Source organism: Thunnus albacares, chromosome 21, assembly GCF_914725855.1.
Source record: "Thunnus albacares chromosome 21, fThuAlb1.1, whole genome shotgun sequence".
In the NCBI taxonomy this organism is placed as follows: domain Eukaryota; kingdom Metazoa; phylum Chordata; class Actinopteri; order Scombriformes; family Scombridae; genus Thunnus; species Thunnus albacares.
Genome location: NC_058126.1, coordinates 8,044,944 through 8,063,816, shown reverse-complemented (window position 1 = coordinate 8,063,816; position 18,873 = coordinate 8,044,944). Strand labels below are relative to the sequence as shown.

General features: G+C 40.0%; 1 protein-coding gene across 11 annotated transcripts in view; it reads left to right on the top strand.

Annotated features, from left to right (window-relative positions):
• Nucleotides 1-798: 798 nt before the first annotated feature.
• The window catches only part of abi1a (abl-interactor 1a), a 51,634-nt gene continuing 33,559 nt past the window's right edge, over nt 799-18,873 (top strand). For 4 of the 11 annotated variants that reach the window (XM_044339356.1, XM_044339351.1, XM_044339357.1 and 1 more), the window contains exons 1-2: nt 802-1,083; nt 15,863-16,030. In XM_044339356.1, coding sequence (XP_044195291.1) covers nt 967-1,083; nt 15,863-16,030 — 285 coding nt within the window. In that variant the 5' untranslated portion in view covers nt 802-966. Of the gene's footprint in view, nt 1,084-15,862; nt 16,031-18,873 lie in introns of all 11 variants that reach the window. The other 7 variants (XM_044339348.1, XM_044339347.1, XM_044339349.1 and 4 more) reach the window with 4 other exon arrangements.

Below are 18,873 nucleotides of genomic sequence, written 5' to 3'. Positions count from 1 at the left end.
TGTTCTAGTTTCTGTGATAGCAAACTGAGTAACTTAAGTTGTGGACTGTTGGTCGGGACAAAAGAAGACATTACAGGACGTTATCTTGGGCTTTTTGAAACACTGATCATCATTTTTCTGACATTATATTGACCAAAAAATTGATTCATTTAGAAAATAATTGACAGATTAATCGATAATGAAAATAATTAGTCAGTTGCAGCTCTATTAGGCTATTTCATCAAAGTTGACATGACTTGAAAAAACAATACTAGGGATACTGGTGACACAGTTTCAAAATTGCAGTTAATAATAATAATAATAACAATAACTGTATTTATATAGCATCTAATAAAACCAAGTTACAAAGTGCTTTACAGTAAAAAAAAAAAAGTAATTAATAAATCAAATCCAAAACAAAAAAATCAAGATAAAATAATCCAGAATAGTTACACAAATTACACGAATTGCCATCAGTTAAGAAAAAAGAAAAATAACATAAATAGAATAAATAAATAAAACATATACATACAATTAAAAAGGACAGTATAACATTTTTAAAATGAAATACCACTACTACTCCTACCACTACTCCTACCACTACTACTACCACTACTACTACTACTACTAATAATAATAATGATAATAATAATAATAATAATAATAATGATAATAATGATAATATGATCATATACTGAATAATAGTGATATAATCATACATATATAAAATGTTAATGAGTGTTGTTGTGAAGTAGCACATTTGGCCTACAATTTTAATCTGGGCCCATTTTTTTCACTCTAGAGTGACTCCTCTTCCTTTACACAGACGATCTTTGTCTGGAGGTTACGCCAAAGCGAGGGCAGGAATCCCACAATAGCAGACGAAGGAGTTTTTCTTTTTTTTTTCCGAGGCAGAGCTGGGGCTGGTGGCTGTTTCAATCAAAGGGGAATCAGAGGGAAAGGGAGGCTCTGCGGAGAGATGTAAAGATGGCAGAGCTACAAATGTTGTTAGAGGAAGAGATCCCGGCCGGTAAAAGAGCGCTTGTGGAGAGTTACCAAAACCTCACCAGAGTAGCCGACTACTGCGAGACCAATTATGTCCAGGTAAGTGAGTGAGCCACCACGTTATCTTCAACCTTCTTTTTCTTTTTTCTTTTTTTTTTTTTTTTTTGTTGTCGCGAAAAAGCTCGGGATTGAATGGTTTGTTGGGACAGGAAATGTGGATAAAAGAAACTGAATCCTCTCCGCCCAAAGCTGTAATAACAGTTTGATGACGAGGCTTTCAAATACTGTGGGATACTCGACCGCTTGTATCTGCTCACACCGTTGATCACATTTATTCCGTTTACACAGAGGGTGTGTCTACTTCTTTTTTCCCCCTTTTCTTTTTTTTTTTTTTATTACAGTGTCGTTTAAAAAAAAAAAAAACTGCTTTCACACTCTCACTGCTGATAGGGAGGGCCTGCGTGTTTTACAGCAGGTCACCGAACATGCATCAGCTGTTTGAAAAAAAGAAAATAGGTTTTAATTTCATTTTGAGACCTCAAAGTGAAAGTTTCTGCAGTCTGTTCGCGTTAATTGATGCTGACACTGCCTCATATTGTGCTCAACTAAAATGTCACAGCCTCTCTATGAGTCTATATGCATATTATAGTAACATAGCAGTCCATTACATACCATAAGGTCATTAAACTCACCATTTAATACCGCAGAAACAGCTTAATTCCCCATTGGGATGTTACAGGAACTACACTGGAAGTATATGGACTTATATACAGTTTATTATGCCACATTAAAATCTATTATATGCATGTGAATCTGTAGGATGTTGTTTGTTTTGAGTTTAATAAGCTTTTATGCTCATGTTGGTTAATTTAGTTGGGTTTGCAGGGTTGTGAGATAGTGGGAGGAATGTAAAGCCATTGTTAGTTGGTCAATAAAGGTTGGAAGTATTGATTTTTTTTCTTTCCTCCCTCAACTTATTCATGGGAACAGATCTTGCATGAATCAGTCTTTTGCTTCAGTCTTGTATATCTTGATGTAAAGCAGCTAATTTAATGTTGTGAAATCTCCTGTGTTTTGCTTTTTTAAAAAAAACAAAACTCTTATTTTGACGTAAATGTTTTGTTGTTGTGATGACATGATTATCACCATGACCACAGATGGCTGTTGTCTTTCTTTTTTTTTTTTTTTCTTCAAATTTGGCACAGTGAAACATGTGGTGAGCCACTAGTGGAAAAAAAAAAAAAAAGTCAGAGCGATCTTCCCGAGGACAAATTTAGTGACAAACAGCGGTGGTGAGAAAAGCGTTTTTTTTTTTTTTTTCAGCATATCAGCCTGCGAGGGTGTGTCCATTCCAGCTGTACTCCCCCAGGACTCCCTGTAATTTTGTTTTCTTCTCTTGTCCTCGCATGATTTGGCATTGTGAGGCACAGCTCTGAAGCTTTGTGCCAGATATAGCCCACGCAAACAAATATAAGACAGCAGTTTTACCATCTCTGCCCCATCTTAGCCTAAAATGATGAAGCTTTTTTTTTTTCCCCCTCTCTCTTCCACTTTTGGTAGTCAGATGTGGCTTTATGTTTGACTTGTTTTGGATTTTATTTATCACAGCCAGCTGTAAAACCTTCTAGAAACTGATTTTTTTCTACATCAACACAATATATTAACATCTGTATATAAAAGCAGAAATGATGCATGTTAAGTTATAAAAGCCAAATTTGATTTATGAGTTACTTTTAGAAGGATGGCAGTGAGATCATGAGCTGTCAAACATCCATCGCTTTTACTGATATTAAAGGACAAGTTCGCAGTTTTTTAAGTCTGTCTTAAAACAGCAGTCAGGTGCTCATGAATAGTGAAAGAGGTTTTTCTCGCTGTTTATACTGGCTGTTTAAAGATCCCCTTCAAAATGTGCTTTCAATTTCAGCTTATATGAGGCTTCAGCAGTCTGAGTTAGTCATATCAAGTGGAAATCTGCCACATTTACAGTCTTTTTAGCATAAAAATTCCCTCTTTGTGTTTCCTCTTTCAGTGTTTCCCTGTTGAGCTGCAGTGGAAAAATAGTAACAAAAAGAAGAACTTTGGCACTAAAGAGACTGTAACATTGAAAGATATCTACTGGATTTGACTCATTTGGATGCTGAAGCTTCATATTAGCTTCAGATAAACTTTTAAATACATTTTTACACAGAGGGAGGACTGTGGGTTTTGTCCCCCATCACTTACATTGTAAGTGCGTTATGAAGGATCTTCTGATGGTCAGTATGAGCATAAATACAGACCAAAATATGTCCACAACAAAATCGGTCAAGTACTACAAGTTGGCATTAAATGTATGATCAAATTTGTTGTCTGGACTTATTCTTCAGTCAGATAGTTCCTGGTTTAAATAAACGTTTTCACCGTTTTATTTTGACATTGTCATTATAAGGTTGCTTTTGTTTAGATAAAATTTAGCATTTGAGAACTTAAGTTTCTTTTGTTAGAAGAAAAAATGGTTAAAAAGTCTTGTTTTGGTACCAAAACTCAGGAGTCTGTCGATTTATTTTTCTCAGGCAATCAATTAGTGGTTTGGTCTGTAAAATGTCAGTAAATGGTGATAAATATTGATCACTGTTTCACAAAGCTGCAATCTGAAATGTCTTGTTTTGTCCACAATCCAAAGATATTCAGTTTACTGTCATAAAGGATTAAAGAAACCAGAAAATATTCTCATGTAAGAAACTGGAACAAGAGAATTTTAGCATTAAAAAAAAAAGGACTCAAAACGATTGATCGATTATCAAAATAGTTGCTTATTAGTTTTTTGTTGACTGACAGACTGATGAATGGACTGATCGTTGCAGCTCTGCTAGTAAACCTTTCAGCTTGAACTCTTTCTCACCCTTTTATGCAAACTCCTTGTGGTTTAACCTTTTCCTGCTTTTAACTTTTGAATCTCCTCTGATGATGTCATCGCTGGTTTTTATTTGCATTTTCCTCTCATATTTTCTTTTTTTCTGTAAAACACTTTATAACTGTTAAGAAAACTGCTATATAAATAAGGTTTTATTATTATTTTTTATTACCAAAATTATAAGAATTCATTATTTTGTAGAGTTGGATACCAAAACCTATTACAGACTGTAATATGTCTGTAAAACAGAGTCATGAAAACTGTAATATTTAAAGTACTGAAGGTTCAATTATTTATTATTTTATTTAGTCAAAGTTCTCGTGCAGCTGCACATGTTCAGATAAAATGTGACATTTGAAAACTTTGACATTCTTTTGTTAAATGAAAAACGTGCAGGTTATAGATACTGAAACTCAGGTGTTATATGGAACATGTGTAAACAGTAGCCAGCCTAGTTTTAAAGACAGATACTGATGGTGTTTCATTACTTATATCTGCTCATATTTTGTGCAGATATTAACATCTAGATGTAGACTTATAATATGTCCATTCAAACTCTACAGGGACAATAAATGTCATGACAAACTGGAGTTGCATCCCTCTCAAACAAACAAATAAAAGCACGTTCAGAGCACTAGTGCTTGTTTCTTTTTCTTAAGAATTTAAGCATAAGTAGTACTTCAGTGTCAAGGTTTAGTGTCTGTAAATCTGACTACTTTCACGCCAAATTGATGTGAAAAAATAGTCTTGTGTCCAAAAATCTCCACCCAGTAAAATGTGCAAATAAGATGCACAAAAAAATGACCTCACATGTCAACATCTTCATGCTGCTGTGATTTAAAGAGGAACAGTGTTTTATATAAAACCGATCAGCGCCGAATGTTGGTAACTTAAACCCTGTGATAAGTTCTGTTCCATGCGCTTCACCGATTTGTGATTCTGTCCTTGTGTTTCCCCAAAGCACCTTGTTTAAAGTGCTGACATTAAAAAAAAAAAAAAAAAAAAGTAGGATTGTAAGCTTTTCAGCACACGTTGCGAGCTCAGTGAGACGCCGGTGTCGGACTAACAGTAGTGCACTTTTCATAAGCCTTCTCTGTCTGCTGTAGATACTCTCTCTCCCTGCCTCTCGCACACACACACACACACACTCGCACACACACATATAAAACTGTGCACTCCCAGCTGAACCACGCACATATCAACATGCCTCAGCTTGAATCGGCTCGTCCTTTTCAGCAGCACTCCTCCTTCACATTTCCATCCCCTCTTCCCCTCTCTCTCTCTCTCTCTCTCCCTCTCTCTCTCTCTCCTTCTCTCTCTCTCTCTCTCTCTCTCTCTCTCTCTCTCTCTCTCTCTCTCTGTCTGTGTTCTTGTCATGGACGCTGCCGTGTTGTGAGTGTGTGTGTGTGTGTGTGTGGCTCAGCAGGCTGCGGCAGATGGTGAAAGCTCTCTTTTTAACCAAGGACAGATCACTGGCCCACTTTCACAACTTGATAGTGACTTTTGTTTGTCCAAGGGAGTGTTTTAAAGCGTGTGTGTGTGTGTGTGTGTGTGTGTTTCGGTGTGTATAGCGTATGACGCACTGACAGGTCAGAGTTATGTTTCCTGTTGCCCTGCTGACTCTGGATTGGTTCGCTGGAAATGCCTTCTCCGTGTCAGGAAGTGGCTTAATAATAGAGCCAGAAAACACAGTTTCATGTTAAGACGGTTGAGATTAATCTCATGTATCTGGTGTTTCGTATCATCCTGTTTATTGTAGTTATTTAAAATAATTCCACATATAAACTATTCCAGTCCTTTTTTTTTAAAAAATATGTTTTGCTGTCATTTTTTTATTCATGTCATTGATGCAAGTCAGCGCCATGTTTGTTTAACCTCTGTGACAAGGACGCATAAATGCAAAGTGGGCCACCTGGTCCTGCTGGCAGACCACACTGATGTCCTGTAGCTTTTTATAAAACCAATCATACATAAATTCAGCTTTTTATGAGCTGCTCTAAGGCTGTGCTTGATATTAGTTCAGCTGAAAGGATTGGTCTATTGATTGATTAGAGAATTAATCAGTTAGTCAGTTATAAACAGGAGGATCTGCTGCTTTTCTTTGTTACATATGATTATTAATTTGATGTTTTTGGGTTTTGGACTGTTAGTTGGACAAAACAAGTAAGTTGAAGACGTCACCTTTGGCTCTGAGAAGTTATGTTTTTTCCACCTTTTTTTAAAAAAAATTTCATAGACAAAATGATGAATGGATTAAATCATCTACAGTTCAGTCAGTAGTGAAGATAATTGTTAGTTGCAGCTCTAGATGTTTGTTCTAATTGTGACGCTGAAAAGCTTAAAACCTCGTCACAAAACTTAGTATAGATAAGAGATTAAAGCAGGAGTATCGTCAGCAGCCTTTTGGCACCAAATGTTTGATTTTTTTATTCGTAGTTTACTGAACTTTTTTTTATTCTTTGAACAGATGACACTTAATTTAAACACACAATAAAATACATTCTCTTAACTTACAGCTCTAAATATTTATTTTTTGTTAAATTTATATCCATAAAATGTCATAAAACCGTAAAAATTCACATCAAATATCGTCTGACCGACGGTCCAAAACTAGAGCCCTGCACGGGACTGTTTTCTTCATCTCGCTGCCGCCTACTCACGCTGGATTTCTGACCATTACCGCCCACTCCCACAATGTGTGTGTTCCACTCCCACCCGCACCCACAAACACCCTCCATGACTATTTCACACTACACAATACAGCTCCATTGATCTCATATCCTCTCCCGTCCTGTTATTTTACTATGAAGTGTTATTGAAGAGATACATACCTGTCAGTAGTTAAGTCCTATTACATTCATACTAGTGCAACTTATTCTATAGAGCTGCAAATCCTCACACTTTGCATTCGCTGTTGATCGACTAATTGATTGTTTCCATTCTAGTTAACTTTATACTGTATCAGTGCAAGAATGCTTATATGTGGCTGTTTGGCATTAAACAGCCCGTCACCATCACTCCACCTCCAAACCAGTTCATACCTGCTCTCATGCTATTTGTACCCATGTTGGTGATACATTTTTAGCTCTGTTATATGCAGTAATTCCCATACGTTTATTCAGTTAATTACTGAAAGTCTGACAAAAATTGAAAGTTTCAGATGATGCCCATCCCGATCATTTCTGCTTTACAGATGGCGTACAGTAAGAAGGAACAGGGAAATGGAAGTGTGATGTTATGTGGCAGACATAGAGGTCATGAGCCGATTCAAACCCCCAGTGTTGCAAGCTCAGGACATGTGACTGAGCCTGCTGAGCCAGCATGATGCCCACTTGTGTTTTTTTTTGGACTAGAACAGAGAAGTTCTGGCTGCTCCTAAATGAGCAGTTTTGAATTATGGTATATTATTTCACTGCACATGGATAGCATCCCCCCCTCCCATCTGACAGGAGAATGCAGAGCGTCAATTAAGAGTTTGATGCAAAGGGAAAGAGAGAGAGAGATGTCCTCTTTATGTCTTGGTCGTGTAACCTTGATGTACCTGTTCTGGGCTGTTTTTCCCAGGAGAATCAATGTGAGTTTTTACCCTGGAAGAGAGCCAGTCTCGCCTGAAGGTGATAAATATTGCGTTTTTTTTTTCAACAAAAAACCACCGCTCTGTCTCTCTGGGTTACTCTGAGTCCTCGTTTCCTGTCCTTCTTTCTCTGACTCTCGCTCTCTCTCTCTCTCTCGCTCTCTCTCTCTCTCTCTCTCTCTGTGTGTGTGCGGAGTGGCCTGGTTTTTCTCCCACCATGGAGAGGCCTAGCGGCTCTCAGCCTACCAGCCAGGCCCATTCATCCTTTTTGACCACCTGTCACTCCTCCCCCTCAGCTGAGTGGGGTTGGTTTGGTCCAGACTGTAAGACTGATACGTTAAGTCTGGTTAAAACGTAGGAGTCTCAGAAATTGGTTGCTCACTGTTTGGGATTAAAATTGTCTGCTTTTTCCAGTTAATTTCCAGCCTTTTAATGGATTATTCTTACTGCTCCTTTCTAAACAGGAAAGAGAAACCTCCTCCAACAATCAGGTCATCTGAAGAATAGATTAACGTTTGTGTTTATCAGTTAACTGTGTCGCCTCAGGTACAGAACTGACTTTCTGCTTTTGGACAAACCAATTACCAAATCACTCGGGGAAAGGTTAATGAGTTTTGTCCATGTGCAAAGTTTCCCCCTTTGTGTCCCTTCTCTGACATACTGAAGGAATTTTTAATTGCGATTTGGCAGTTCTTCAAGGTCAGGTGGACCTTATGGCCTTTCAGTCAGCCTCCATCTGCCCCGGTGGAGGAGGAAGAAATTATGAATTCACCTAACGCGCTGCTGAGTTTTAAAGAGCCGAGAGTTAGTTGGAGGAAGGATTTTCTGCAAGGTTTTTCTTCTATTCTTCACACGTTCCAGTGTCACTTTCGCTATCTCGTCCCCTTCGGGTGGCTTCTGTTGGGGTTCAGTTTGTCACAGATTCGTATTTAAAAGGTCTGGATGCTTTCTCTTCCTTCTGAGCAGGTCGATGATCAGGACTCATTGTTTTAAAGCGGATCTATCACACTGTTGGTGACTTTCTGTTATTTTTATACTGTTATAATGTATCAGATGTTAAACATGGCTGCTCTGGACGCTTCGTTGGCAATGTTGCCTCTACTTCCACCTGTGATGACATCAGATTGTTGGCGCATACCTACAAATAACTGTCTGTTGGTAGCCTTTGTTGCTAAGGTTGTTTGCGTTGTCCACTTGTATATTTCAGATCTGATTTGGGCTTGAACCTATCCAGATGTATTTAAAAAGTTTATATATGTTTGTTGACGTAGCCTCCCGAGCGGCTGGAAGTCTGCCGACTGCTGAGCTACCCAATCAGAACAGAGCGGGCTCATCGGGAGGCGAGTCTTGTAGAGACGGGAGCTAAAACAACTAACTTGTTTCAGACAGAGGCTGAACTGAGGGGCTGCATAAAGAGCCAGTATAAGATAAATAAACTGTAGTGTATTTTTAACTGTAAATCATGCAAAGATATTCCAGTAGAGCCCCAGAATATAAATACAGACCTGGAAATGTGCATGATTGATACGTCCCCTTTACAGTTTATATTAAAACTAGCTTCTTCTTGGCTTACTCTACTAAATTTAACTCTCCTTCAGCTTAGTTTTTTGGTATGCTCCACTTCTAATCTGCAACAAGCAAGAAGTGACATGGTAATGGTACACTATCAAGACCTTTCACCTCCAGTAACCGCTGATGCTATTTAAACTAAATGTACCAGAACCAGTACTAGCGTTTAGAAAGTTAAAGTGTAATTCTGGTGTTTGTCAGCCTGGCTGGTACTCTCATATTTTAGTCCGTTTCTACTATGTCCGATACTGGATTTTTGAGATAGATGTTTAATTACGTAGAGGCATAATATAAACAGGGCAAAGAGCTCCCACGGTTTTCCAAAACAAAACTTCAGTCCAATAGAAATGATCTTTTAGTCCAACAAAAAGTAAACAAAGAAAGTCCCTGTAGCTGTTGTAGAGAACTGAATAACGTAGGGGATCCACTTCTGAATCAAACATCCCCAAATGGCACCAATCAATGGACGTTGTTCTCCATTGTCTATAAAATGTCAACAAAAGTGAAAAAATTCCCATCACATGACCACCAACATGACTTCTTCAAATGTCTTGTTTTGTCCAACCCAAAGATCAGTTGCCCATTACCAAACCTTGTCTTTTAGTGTAGCACTTTTTCACAATTTTTGCTTGAAAAATGACTGAAACAATGACTTGATTATCAAAAAAGTCGCAATTATCTTTCTGTTAATCAACTAATTAATTGACTAATCGTTTCAGGTCTACACTTCCCAAATCTCTACAGCAGAGGTGGTGATTAAACTGCCACCATGACCGATACTCATAATGGACATAAGCATGAGAATAAGAATAATTTCTTTTTCATAGCGGTGCATTAAACTTCGTTCTTTCATTCGGCCGTGCCTGATCAAATTATCTAATTTTGTCATTGCAGAAGCGTAAACACCACTAGATCAGGCGGTGCGTTATGTTTACTACATTCAGTCTTAAGTGGCAGAGTGATTATTGGGTTTTACTCGCAATCTGTTATGTGATGTATCACTGTATACTCTGGCAGAAGGAACTAAATGACCAAGAAATGGCTCGGGTATCCTAAACGTATCTTTCTTGGAATCTTATATTCATCGGTTCCACCTTTTTTATTCCTAATCAGTCGCTGGATGTCAAACGGCCACATCAATACAACAAACCCACAGAGCTCTCAGCTGTGTCCCGTCTCCCTTATCTCACCCCGTCCAGTCTGCAGTAATCAGCAGTCGATACATCACGCCGTGCAAAGCACCTTGTGAGCTCTACGGCCTTCTTGTTGGATTTACAATACGCTCGTTCTGGTCTAGATTATACTGCTTTCTCTGTAGGTTTCGCTCCTGCAGAGTGCTTTCGAGGAGAAGTGACAATGTCAGAGAAGCTGTGCGTTTGTCTTTTCTAACCTGTCAGCTTTACAGAAGAAGAGAAATAAATCCGTTGCAATATGTTTGTTTATTGTTTCTACGCGCTTACCCTTGTGGTACACTTGCGGTCTATGCCAGAGCTCTTCAACAACACTCGAACGCTTTAAGATGTATGACATGTTGCAGGATTCCAAACATTCCTGAAAGTTTTTTTTTTTTGTTCCCAGCGTATTTCCCCCCCTCCTCCCCCCCTCTCTCCGGACAAGTGGGAGCACATAAACGCAAATGTGCTTGTCAGCTGTGTAAATCCAGAGGCGGAGGATTGCACGGTGTGGAAACATCTGAATTGTGTTGTTTTAGTGTCAGATGTTCATGCGTGTCCGAACATTCAGTACAGCAGGGGTGTCATGGAGCTCTCCCGTTTTAACAGATCTTTTTTTTTTTTTTTTATTGCGTTTCAATGGGATGATTCACTTGAGGTTTGATTTGGATATTATTTGGCTTAGTTCCCTACATCTTCTGTTAGTCATGTCACTGAGTCAGAAGGAATACTCATTTGGTCCGTTTCCTACTTCTGCTCAGGCTTCTGGGTGGAGGGGCAGCTACACCTCTTTTGACCCCTGAAACAGTTTCAATCCTCGGGGGGGGGAGGAAGTCCGGACCTTTCCTTCCTACCATCTCCAACGTGGGGCCCTGCCAGCGAAGCAGCAATGCGCCACCTTGTTTTAAAAAGAGCTCGATTGCATTTCTGAGGCGGTTGTTTGGCTGTTATCTTGCCAAACTGGACGGGTGACAATGCGAAATTGAAGTACTCATCTAGTTCAGTGCTTCGAAAAAAAAGCTCCCAGGAAACAAATCCATTTTTGTCACTGCCACTCCCTTCTAGTTGACAAATTTACAGGCCCTTTGCTTACTTAAGAGTATTTGCAATTATTTGATTTTTTTTCATTTAGCTTGCCTCAGCTCCCAGCTACAGGTTTAATGTGAGTACACACACCATACATTCCTCCATATTCCCTTTTTTTAAAACCCAGCTGAGGTGCTGACAGTCTGTCTACTTCTTGCTTGGATATTCTGTAGCCTCTTTTCACTCAGGCATTACTCAGCTCAGAAATATGAGATAAAGTGCCCCAGGAGCGCTTAAGCTCTCTGCGAGCTCACCTCATTCTCTGCATCTCCCGCTGTGGTAGAGTACACTCAGCTCTCCGGTGCTGTTATTTACCTTTTGTACTCAACAAGCGCACACTTTGTTCTGTTCCTGGTGGATGTCTCAAGCGTTTTTTTTTTTTTTTTTCTTCTGGTTTTTGAACATCCACTGCAGTTTCCTCTCTGAAGAGACGGATGTCAGAGCGAGTACGGATTCTTGGGTAGCTGAACAACAAATCTGGTTAGTTTGAGGATTTGTGGACAGCGGTGAACAAGTGAAGGGACGGGGAGGGAGGGATGGGGAGGAAGGGGGGAAAAGATGCCACTAGTGGCAATGCAATCAAGTGTCACATCTGTCCTCCCGACGCCCACTGCTGACCTCATGTCACAGCTCTTAACAGCTGATGCAGTTTGGGTCTGTTTATCCAGAAAAATATAAAAGAAAGAAAAAAGAAAAAAAAAACTCAGCATAAAGTCGAATCCACCACTCAGCATTTTTGGGGACTCTCTCATGAATCAGTTTATTTCTTTCCTCTGTTAGAGAAACATGCCATTGCAACTGATGCAGTGCAGTCTTCAGCTTTTGGATCTGAAGGAGAATTACAGTTGTATAATTAACATGCGGCTGAAGATTTAACCTCACGTAACCCAGGAATGGATGGAATAGCCTAGATCAGCCCTAGCCTGCCTCTTTTCTCTTCCCATTCGATCTATCAGCTTTTTTTTTGACAAATCATTCTGGTCTCATTGTAGTTGTAGCCGCCGTATCATCAGGGAGAAACTGAGTAACTGTGGTAGACTTGATGACTATTAATAGTCTTTTGGTGAACTCATTTTTAAGGTCTGGTTTTACAGCTTCAAATTTGACACAGATGCAGGCTAATCTCGTGCTGTATCATCTTTTGGTCTGTGCAAGACAAAGTGTTTGTTCAGTGTGGTTTTTTCCTTTTGAATGACAGAACAGACCTGTGCTGTTTCCTCTTCACTACTTCAGCTGATATGAAACCATGTTGGGTTTCAAGCCCAAATTAAAGAAAGTTCATCTTTCACATGTGTGGGGGGGTGGGGGGGGGGGGGGGGAATAAAGCAAGCATTCATGAAGAACACATGAATAACTCACAAGAGTATGAAAGTGGATCGAATATATTTTAGAAACTCATCAATTGCCGCATTGAACAACGTGAACTGAACAACATCACATGGTGTACTCCGGCTTTCAGAAGCACGGACTAACTTGAATGAATATGTTTGTATGTCTGAGAAAGACATGCAGGATTTAAATGTATTTTTCTTCACACATCACAGTTCAGCGTTTGTGAGCCGAGGCATCAATGGCGCTGTTTGTCAAGGCTCTTTACAGCTGCAAGATATCAGCAAAAAAACAACTTAATTGTGCAGAATCTTCAGACTACAACTGTGCTTTGCTTTGGAAAATCACAGAAAATAGCGGTATGTTAGCGTTCAGAGTCGTTATGATTTAATGCAGGTTGTAAATGCACTTTTCTTTGCAGTTGTGCATTAGTGTTAGGTAGCTGCAGCATCAATGGTGCTGTTTGTCTATGCACTTTACAGCTGCAAGATATTGGAAAAAACGTTAAAGGGGCAGCAATTTTGTATTGCACTTAAAGTTGGGAGGCTTCCAAGAAACAGTCTGAAAAGAGATTGTTTCAAACTGAAGCATCAGAGGCTGAAATTTCTCAGATTTTAGCCCCTTACAATGAGTCAAAATTCTTGATAATGTCTTTCATTAGACCTTCCTGTCCTGATAAACACACCCACATCTTTCAAACTCCACCCCCCTCTTAGCTTGTAACGCAGGCTTCCTGTTGTAAATTTGAAGTCTCAAGGAAAAAAATATGAGATAACTCTGATGATCAGGCTTTAAAAAGCTCCCTGCAGAGCCCCGGAGGACATTATAAAACTGCGTTCACAGGCTGTATAGTACTCCTCATGACTAGTAAACTGAGCTTCATGTGTAAAATCAGTGGTGCGCCTCTTTTAATTGTGTAGAATCTTAATATTATGGCTGCAATTTGCATTTCAAAACACACAAAGTAGGAGTATATTTACTTTTAGAGTTTGCACAGAATACAAAGTGGATCCAGCAGTAGAAATAATATTCTAATGCTGAAAAAATGCTGTAGTTTGAATAAAATAAACATTTTGTCTCTGACTGGCAGCTTGATATGTAGGCCAGCAGTTCAGCACAGGCAAGCATATGTTGTTCAGTAATCTGTTAGAAACCTCATGCCCCTATACAGCAAAATCTACAGTCTTTTTTTCCTCCATTTAGAAATTGACATAGTGGATAGAAGGATTTGTTTGTTTGCTTTTTCATATACTTCCATGCAGCTGTTACTCCCGTCTAACCACGTTGCAAACTGCAGTGTCAGTAGTAGGTGTCTGCGTGTGCACATGAATGACTGTGTGCTTTCAACAGATGGCCTTTTGCTCCGAGCCCTCTGGAGGAACCTCTCCTCCTTCCTGAGGCTGTTATCGCACAACACATCTGCTGCTCTGATTCCCTCTAAAAGAAACACTACCGACGCTATCGTCTCCTCGCCCGGCCGAGGCTAACCAGCAAGGCAGCTCTCCAGGTCAGGAGCTTTTAGCTGTACGGATTGCTTCTGGATTAGTTACGCGCTGCCACGGGGAATCAGTAATGAGACAGGCAGTGACATAGTTGTTTTCATTCTGTCCGGTCCGTGTTCTCGCAGTCTTATGACCAAATGTTGCCCTTTTTTTTTTTTTCTGCCACCACCTGCCCCCCCCCCCCCCCGCCACGGCAGCCTGTTATCAAAGCCCAGGTCGCCCCTTCAGGCAGGTGCTCTTTGGACTGAACTTTATGAGTGAGCTGGGTAAGGAAGAGCCCACAGAGATCAAACATGACGGCTCAGTTTGGAGCTCAGCTCTCTGGCTCGACTCGTTTGATGTGAGGTGGCTCTTAGGAACGTGTCATTAACACAGTTTGTCTGGTTTAGCCACTTTGAGGGTTTATATCTTTATGACTGATTGTGTTATCATTTAAAGATATGATGGATGAATGAGTGTTACTGAGTGCAGCTGAACAATATGGGACAGGACATGTTAGAAAGTATCCTCCATTAGCTTGTTTTTCTTTAATGCTTTCAAGTTACCTCCCAGTGGTGTTTGAACCTGGATGTAACAACCAGGCAAATACAGTAGATAGTAGTGTTGTCAGTGTGTGTTTCCATATTTTAAGGTATTAAAGCAAACTAAAATGTCTTTTCTTCTTGAAGCATTATGAGTTGTAGCTTGTGTCAGCTCAGCTAACCTTTTGGCTTTGTTAGCCGGTTAGCTAGCCAGCAGGCAAATTTATTGCTTTTGTGCTTCTGATGTTAATGTGAGCTTCTACTAAATACATTTAAGAAAAACTCCATAAAAAGCTTATGTTTTGAGTATCAAACAATTAACACCTGTAGATTTAGAAAAGTGCTACCCTAAAATTTTGTAGCTACGTTAGCTTGTTTCTTCTTGGAGAGCGTTAGCTGTACTTTGAATTCCCAAGTGTTATCATAGATTTCAGCAATGACTGAGTTTCGAAACATCTTTATTAACCACATCTGCAGCACAATCTATTTATTCTATATATGTCCATATGGTCTATATGTTCCAAACAGTCATATTATCACCAACATATCAGTAAATACACAACTTATTTTGGTTGCTAGTGAAGTTAGCGGTTTGCGATTGTTGTTTGTGATCAATTTAAGCAAATGGAGTAGTATGTGACAAAGGTAAACTGCTAAGTGCCCTATAAATGAAAGAAATGAACAGAAGCTGTGCATTTTAATGAAATGTTGGCATTTTTTTTTTCAGAGCCATTTTCAAGCCTACAGGCGATGAGTGTTTGATACTCAAAACACATGTTTTCAGTTGAGTTTTCCTGTAACTAGTGTTAAAATGCATTTACAGAACTGTGATGATTATCTCAACAGAAACTATCTAATAAGCCAACATGATCTAGATACCAGTAATTCAGAAATCGATTCAATATGCCTGATACTCTATCGAGACATCTAAATCTTAACATGTTAGGAATATAGTCAGCTCCTCATATTCAGTTCTCACAGCCTCACATATGGCTGTCGCAGGATGCGTTACATCATCTCAAATCCCTTCAGAGAGAGTGTGGTATCTGGGGAATGAGAGTTCGCGGGGGAAATGGATGTCTTGGCTGCTCTATTGGCCCGAATCCACCACAAACCTGACCTGGATACGCGGCTCGAAGACGGATGTTATGTGATATTAACAGTAAATGGGCTCATCTTCCTTTTTTTTTTCCCCTCTCTCCCTCTTCCTCTAATCCCTGTTCCCTGCACAGGCCCAGGACAAGAGGAAAGCTCTGGAGGAGACCAAAGCCTACACCACCCAGTCCCTGGCCAGCGTGGCCTACCAGATCAATGCCTTAGCCAACAATGTACTGCAGCTGCTGGACATACAGGCCTCGCAGCTGCGGCGCATGGAGTCCTCCATCAACCACATCTCCCAGGTCAGAAATATACGAACACACACACACACATATATATATATATACACACACACACGATGTGACCACAGACCATGAAGCTGTGAAGAATGGTTCCCCACATTTCCCACTTCTTCTCTCACTTTCACATAGACGCTGTTATTTCCAATCACAGCACGAGGCTGACTGTAGCGTCCATGGTTCCTGTATTGCTTTGTCAGTCTTGACCAGGTGTCTGACTGGCTGTTTGTTTGACTGAATGACTGCTGGTCTGTTTGTCTGTCTTCAGAGTCACATAAACACATTTTAAAACATTTACTTTTACCTCAATCAGTCTAACACATTAACTAATACAAGTATTTGTCCACTTAGACATGCACTTATCAGCCAACAATAACATACATGGATTAATACAAATAAAAGGCTATTTAAGGTTTATTTTGTTGCTTATTTGACAGAAGAAAATAGCCACATAAATTGCAGATCCACCAAATATATCAATCAGATTATTCTAAACAATATCATAATTGCTTTTATGCATCAGTGTGATGAAGTACTTTGACATTTCAGGTAATTAATGACCCAAAAACAGACATTTCTATCTGGTCTATTAACAATTTCTCAATTGATTCTTCAGAAAATATATTATATCACTATTGTAATGTACACAAACTGACATATTTTCTCATTCAAGTGACTTTTGACTGGAGCAATATACCGTAATAGAGGTTTATTGGGTAATTTCTGTCACATACAAAAACCTTAGCCTTGTGGAAGCCATCAGAGGTGTTCCTTTGCTAACCTTTTCCATTTCAATGCAAGAGGCTTCTGCCATGTGCAGGTAAATCCAGCCGCTCATCCAATGAAGGCATTAAGAGCTCAGACAAATCAAACAAAGAGTTCCAGCCATGTGGCATCTCGTAGATTAGATCTGGGAGGCATTCGCCGAACCCGGAGCACGTATAACACACTCATGATTGAATCCAAACATAGAAAACAACTGTTGAAAAATTCAGAAGCTGGTTGTTTCTTGTGTTTCGTGTCGACAGTCTTGTGCTTTATACGCTAATGGTGCGACCGGGTGTGGAATGGAAGGAGTAGTTCCTTCAGCTATGTCTTTCCCGTGTCCGCTATCTGTGTTTTTCCTCTAACGGATCTGTGCCAAGAGTGCCAGAAATTCTTCTTCAGGATACACTGAAGGTCAGATTTTCAGTCTAATGGAGGGAAAGAGGACTTGTGGGACCGGAGGGGCTCGGGAGATAGAGAGCTTGCAAATCGGAGGGAAGGCGGAGGGAAATGGAAGGTGGATGATGACGAGCAAAGAAAGCCGAGATGTGAGACCAAAAAAGAAAGAAAGAGAAAAAAAAAAAGAGGCATATTTACACTCCTTCAGGTTTTGAGTCAATATCCTGACAAATAGCATTCAGCCGATACCAAGGTCACCATGACGCCACTGCCTGCCTCGGTCTCCATGACAACCCCCGTGGGCCACTTTGGAAAAGCATATGAAACACAGTTAGGCACGGAGCTTTAGATCAGCGAAGAAAGCCATCGCCGTACGGTATACATTGTTTGACTAGCTGTCTCCGTTGCAAGCGCTAGTCTCTTCTCTTGTGCATGGGGAAATTCCATACTTCCTATGCTATATTTAAGCCAACGCTTTGTGTAGCCGAGGCAAAGTCTCCCAAGTTGAACTGCGTGGTGTCACATTAGGTCAGCTGATGGTCAACAAAGAAATGTTTTTCCTCGCTTTTTGGGTTTCCTCTTTTTTTTTTTTGTCTAAAGAAGTGGAAACTCGAGTCACGCTGCTTGTTGCATCTTTTTCATCTTCCCCCAATTTGCATAACTCACCCCCCCCCCCACCCCCCTCTGGATGGCTCGGAAACACAGAATACCCAATGTCCCGTACATTCATAACATCTTCATCTCCGTCTTGTTGTTTTTTTTTTTTTTAATGGATAAGCGAGAAAATAGGTCTTTAATGTGTTTTGCCGTAATGACGCGCATCTCTGTTTTAATAATAAAGAAGCAAGGCTGTGAGCTTTGCAGGCTGCGGGTTTGTTTTATTGCTCTCCGCTGCTGTTCTGAGGTGGATCATTATCATGTTGCCCTCGCTGCTCATGGATATGAGATTAGCATCGGCCCCCGAGACCGGTGTTGCATTCTGCTGAATAGGTAATGGAGAGGAAAGCCTGTCGCTCACAGAGTTTTATGTTGTTTTAGTAGCGGAAAGGAAAAAAGGAAAGGAAGTTTTCTAAGGCGAATGATACTGACATATGATCAATCCTCTCTAGTACACGACCTTAACATCCTCCAGATACCAAAAATAAACATACTTCCTATACATGATCATCTGGGCATTTTGTACTTTCTACTTGCAGCTTCATTTTGTTCATTTTAGCCTGTATTCATGTATGGCTAAAGCTAGGGATGCCTTAGGATGTGGCCCTCTTACATTAACGTGTCAGTCAGTGTGTGGTGAGATGTCGCCTGGCGTCTGCCCGCGGTTACGTGGGGTTCAGTCTGGTCAGGGTGTGTCTGCTTGGCGACGGCATCTCTGCATCTTCCTGAGATCGATGCCAAGTGTATTTTACTATACTGTACAAGTGTATTACTGTACTGTATACTGTTCTTTAATCTGTGTTTTGCATCTGCTGGGCTGCAAGACTGACATTGGCTTTTGGGTATTGTTTAAGGAAGGAAAGAAACAAACAAGATGCAAGTCATAAGAGCATTTTCCATCTTTAAATATATTTACAATGAAACAACCTCAGCCTCTTTTTAAATCTTGTGTTAAAAAGTCAATTTAAACACCTGCAGCTAAGGATTATTGTCTTCAATGATTCATTTTTTGATCCATAATCTTC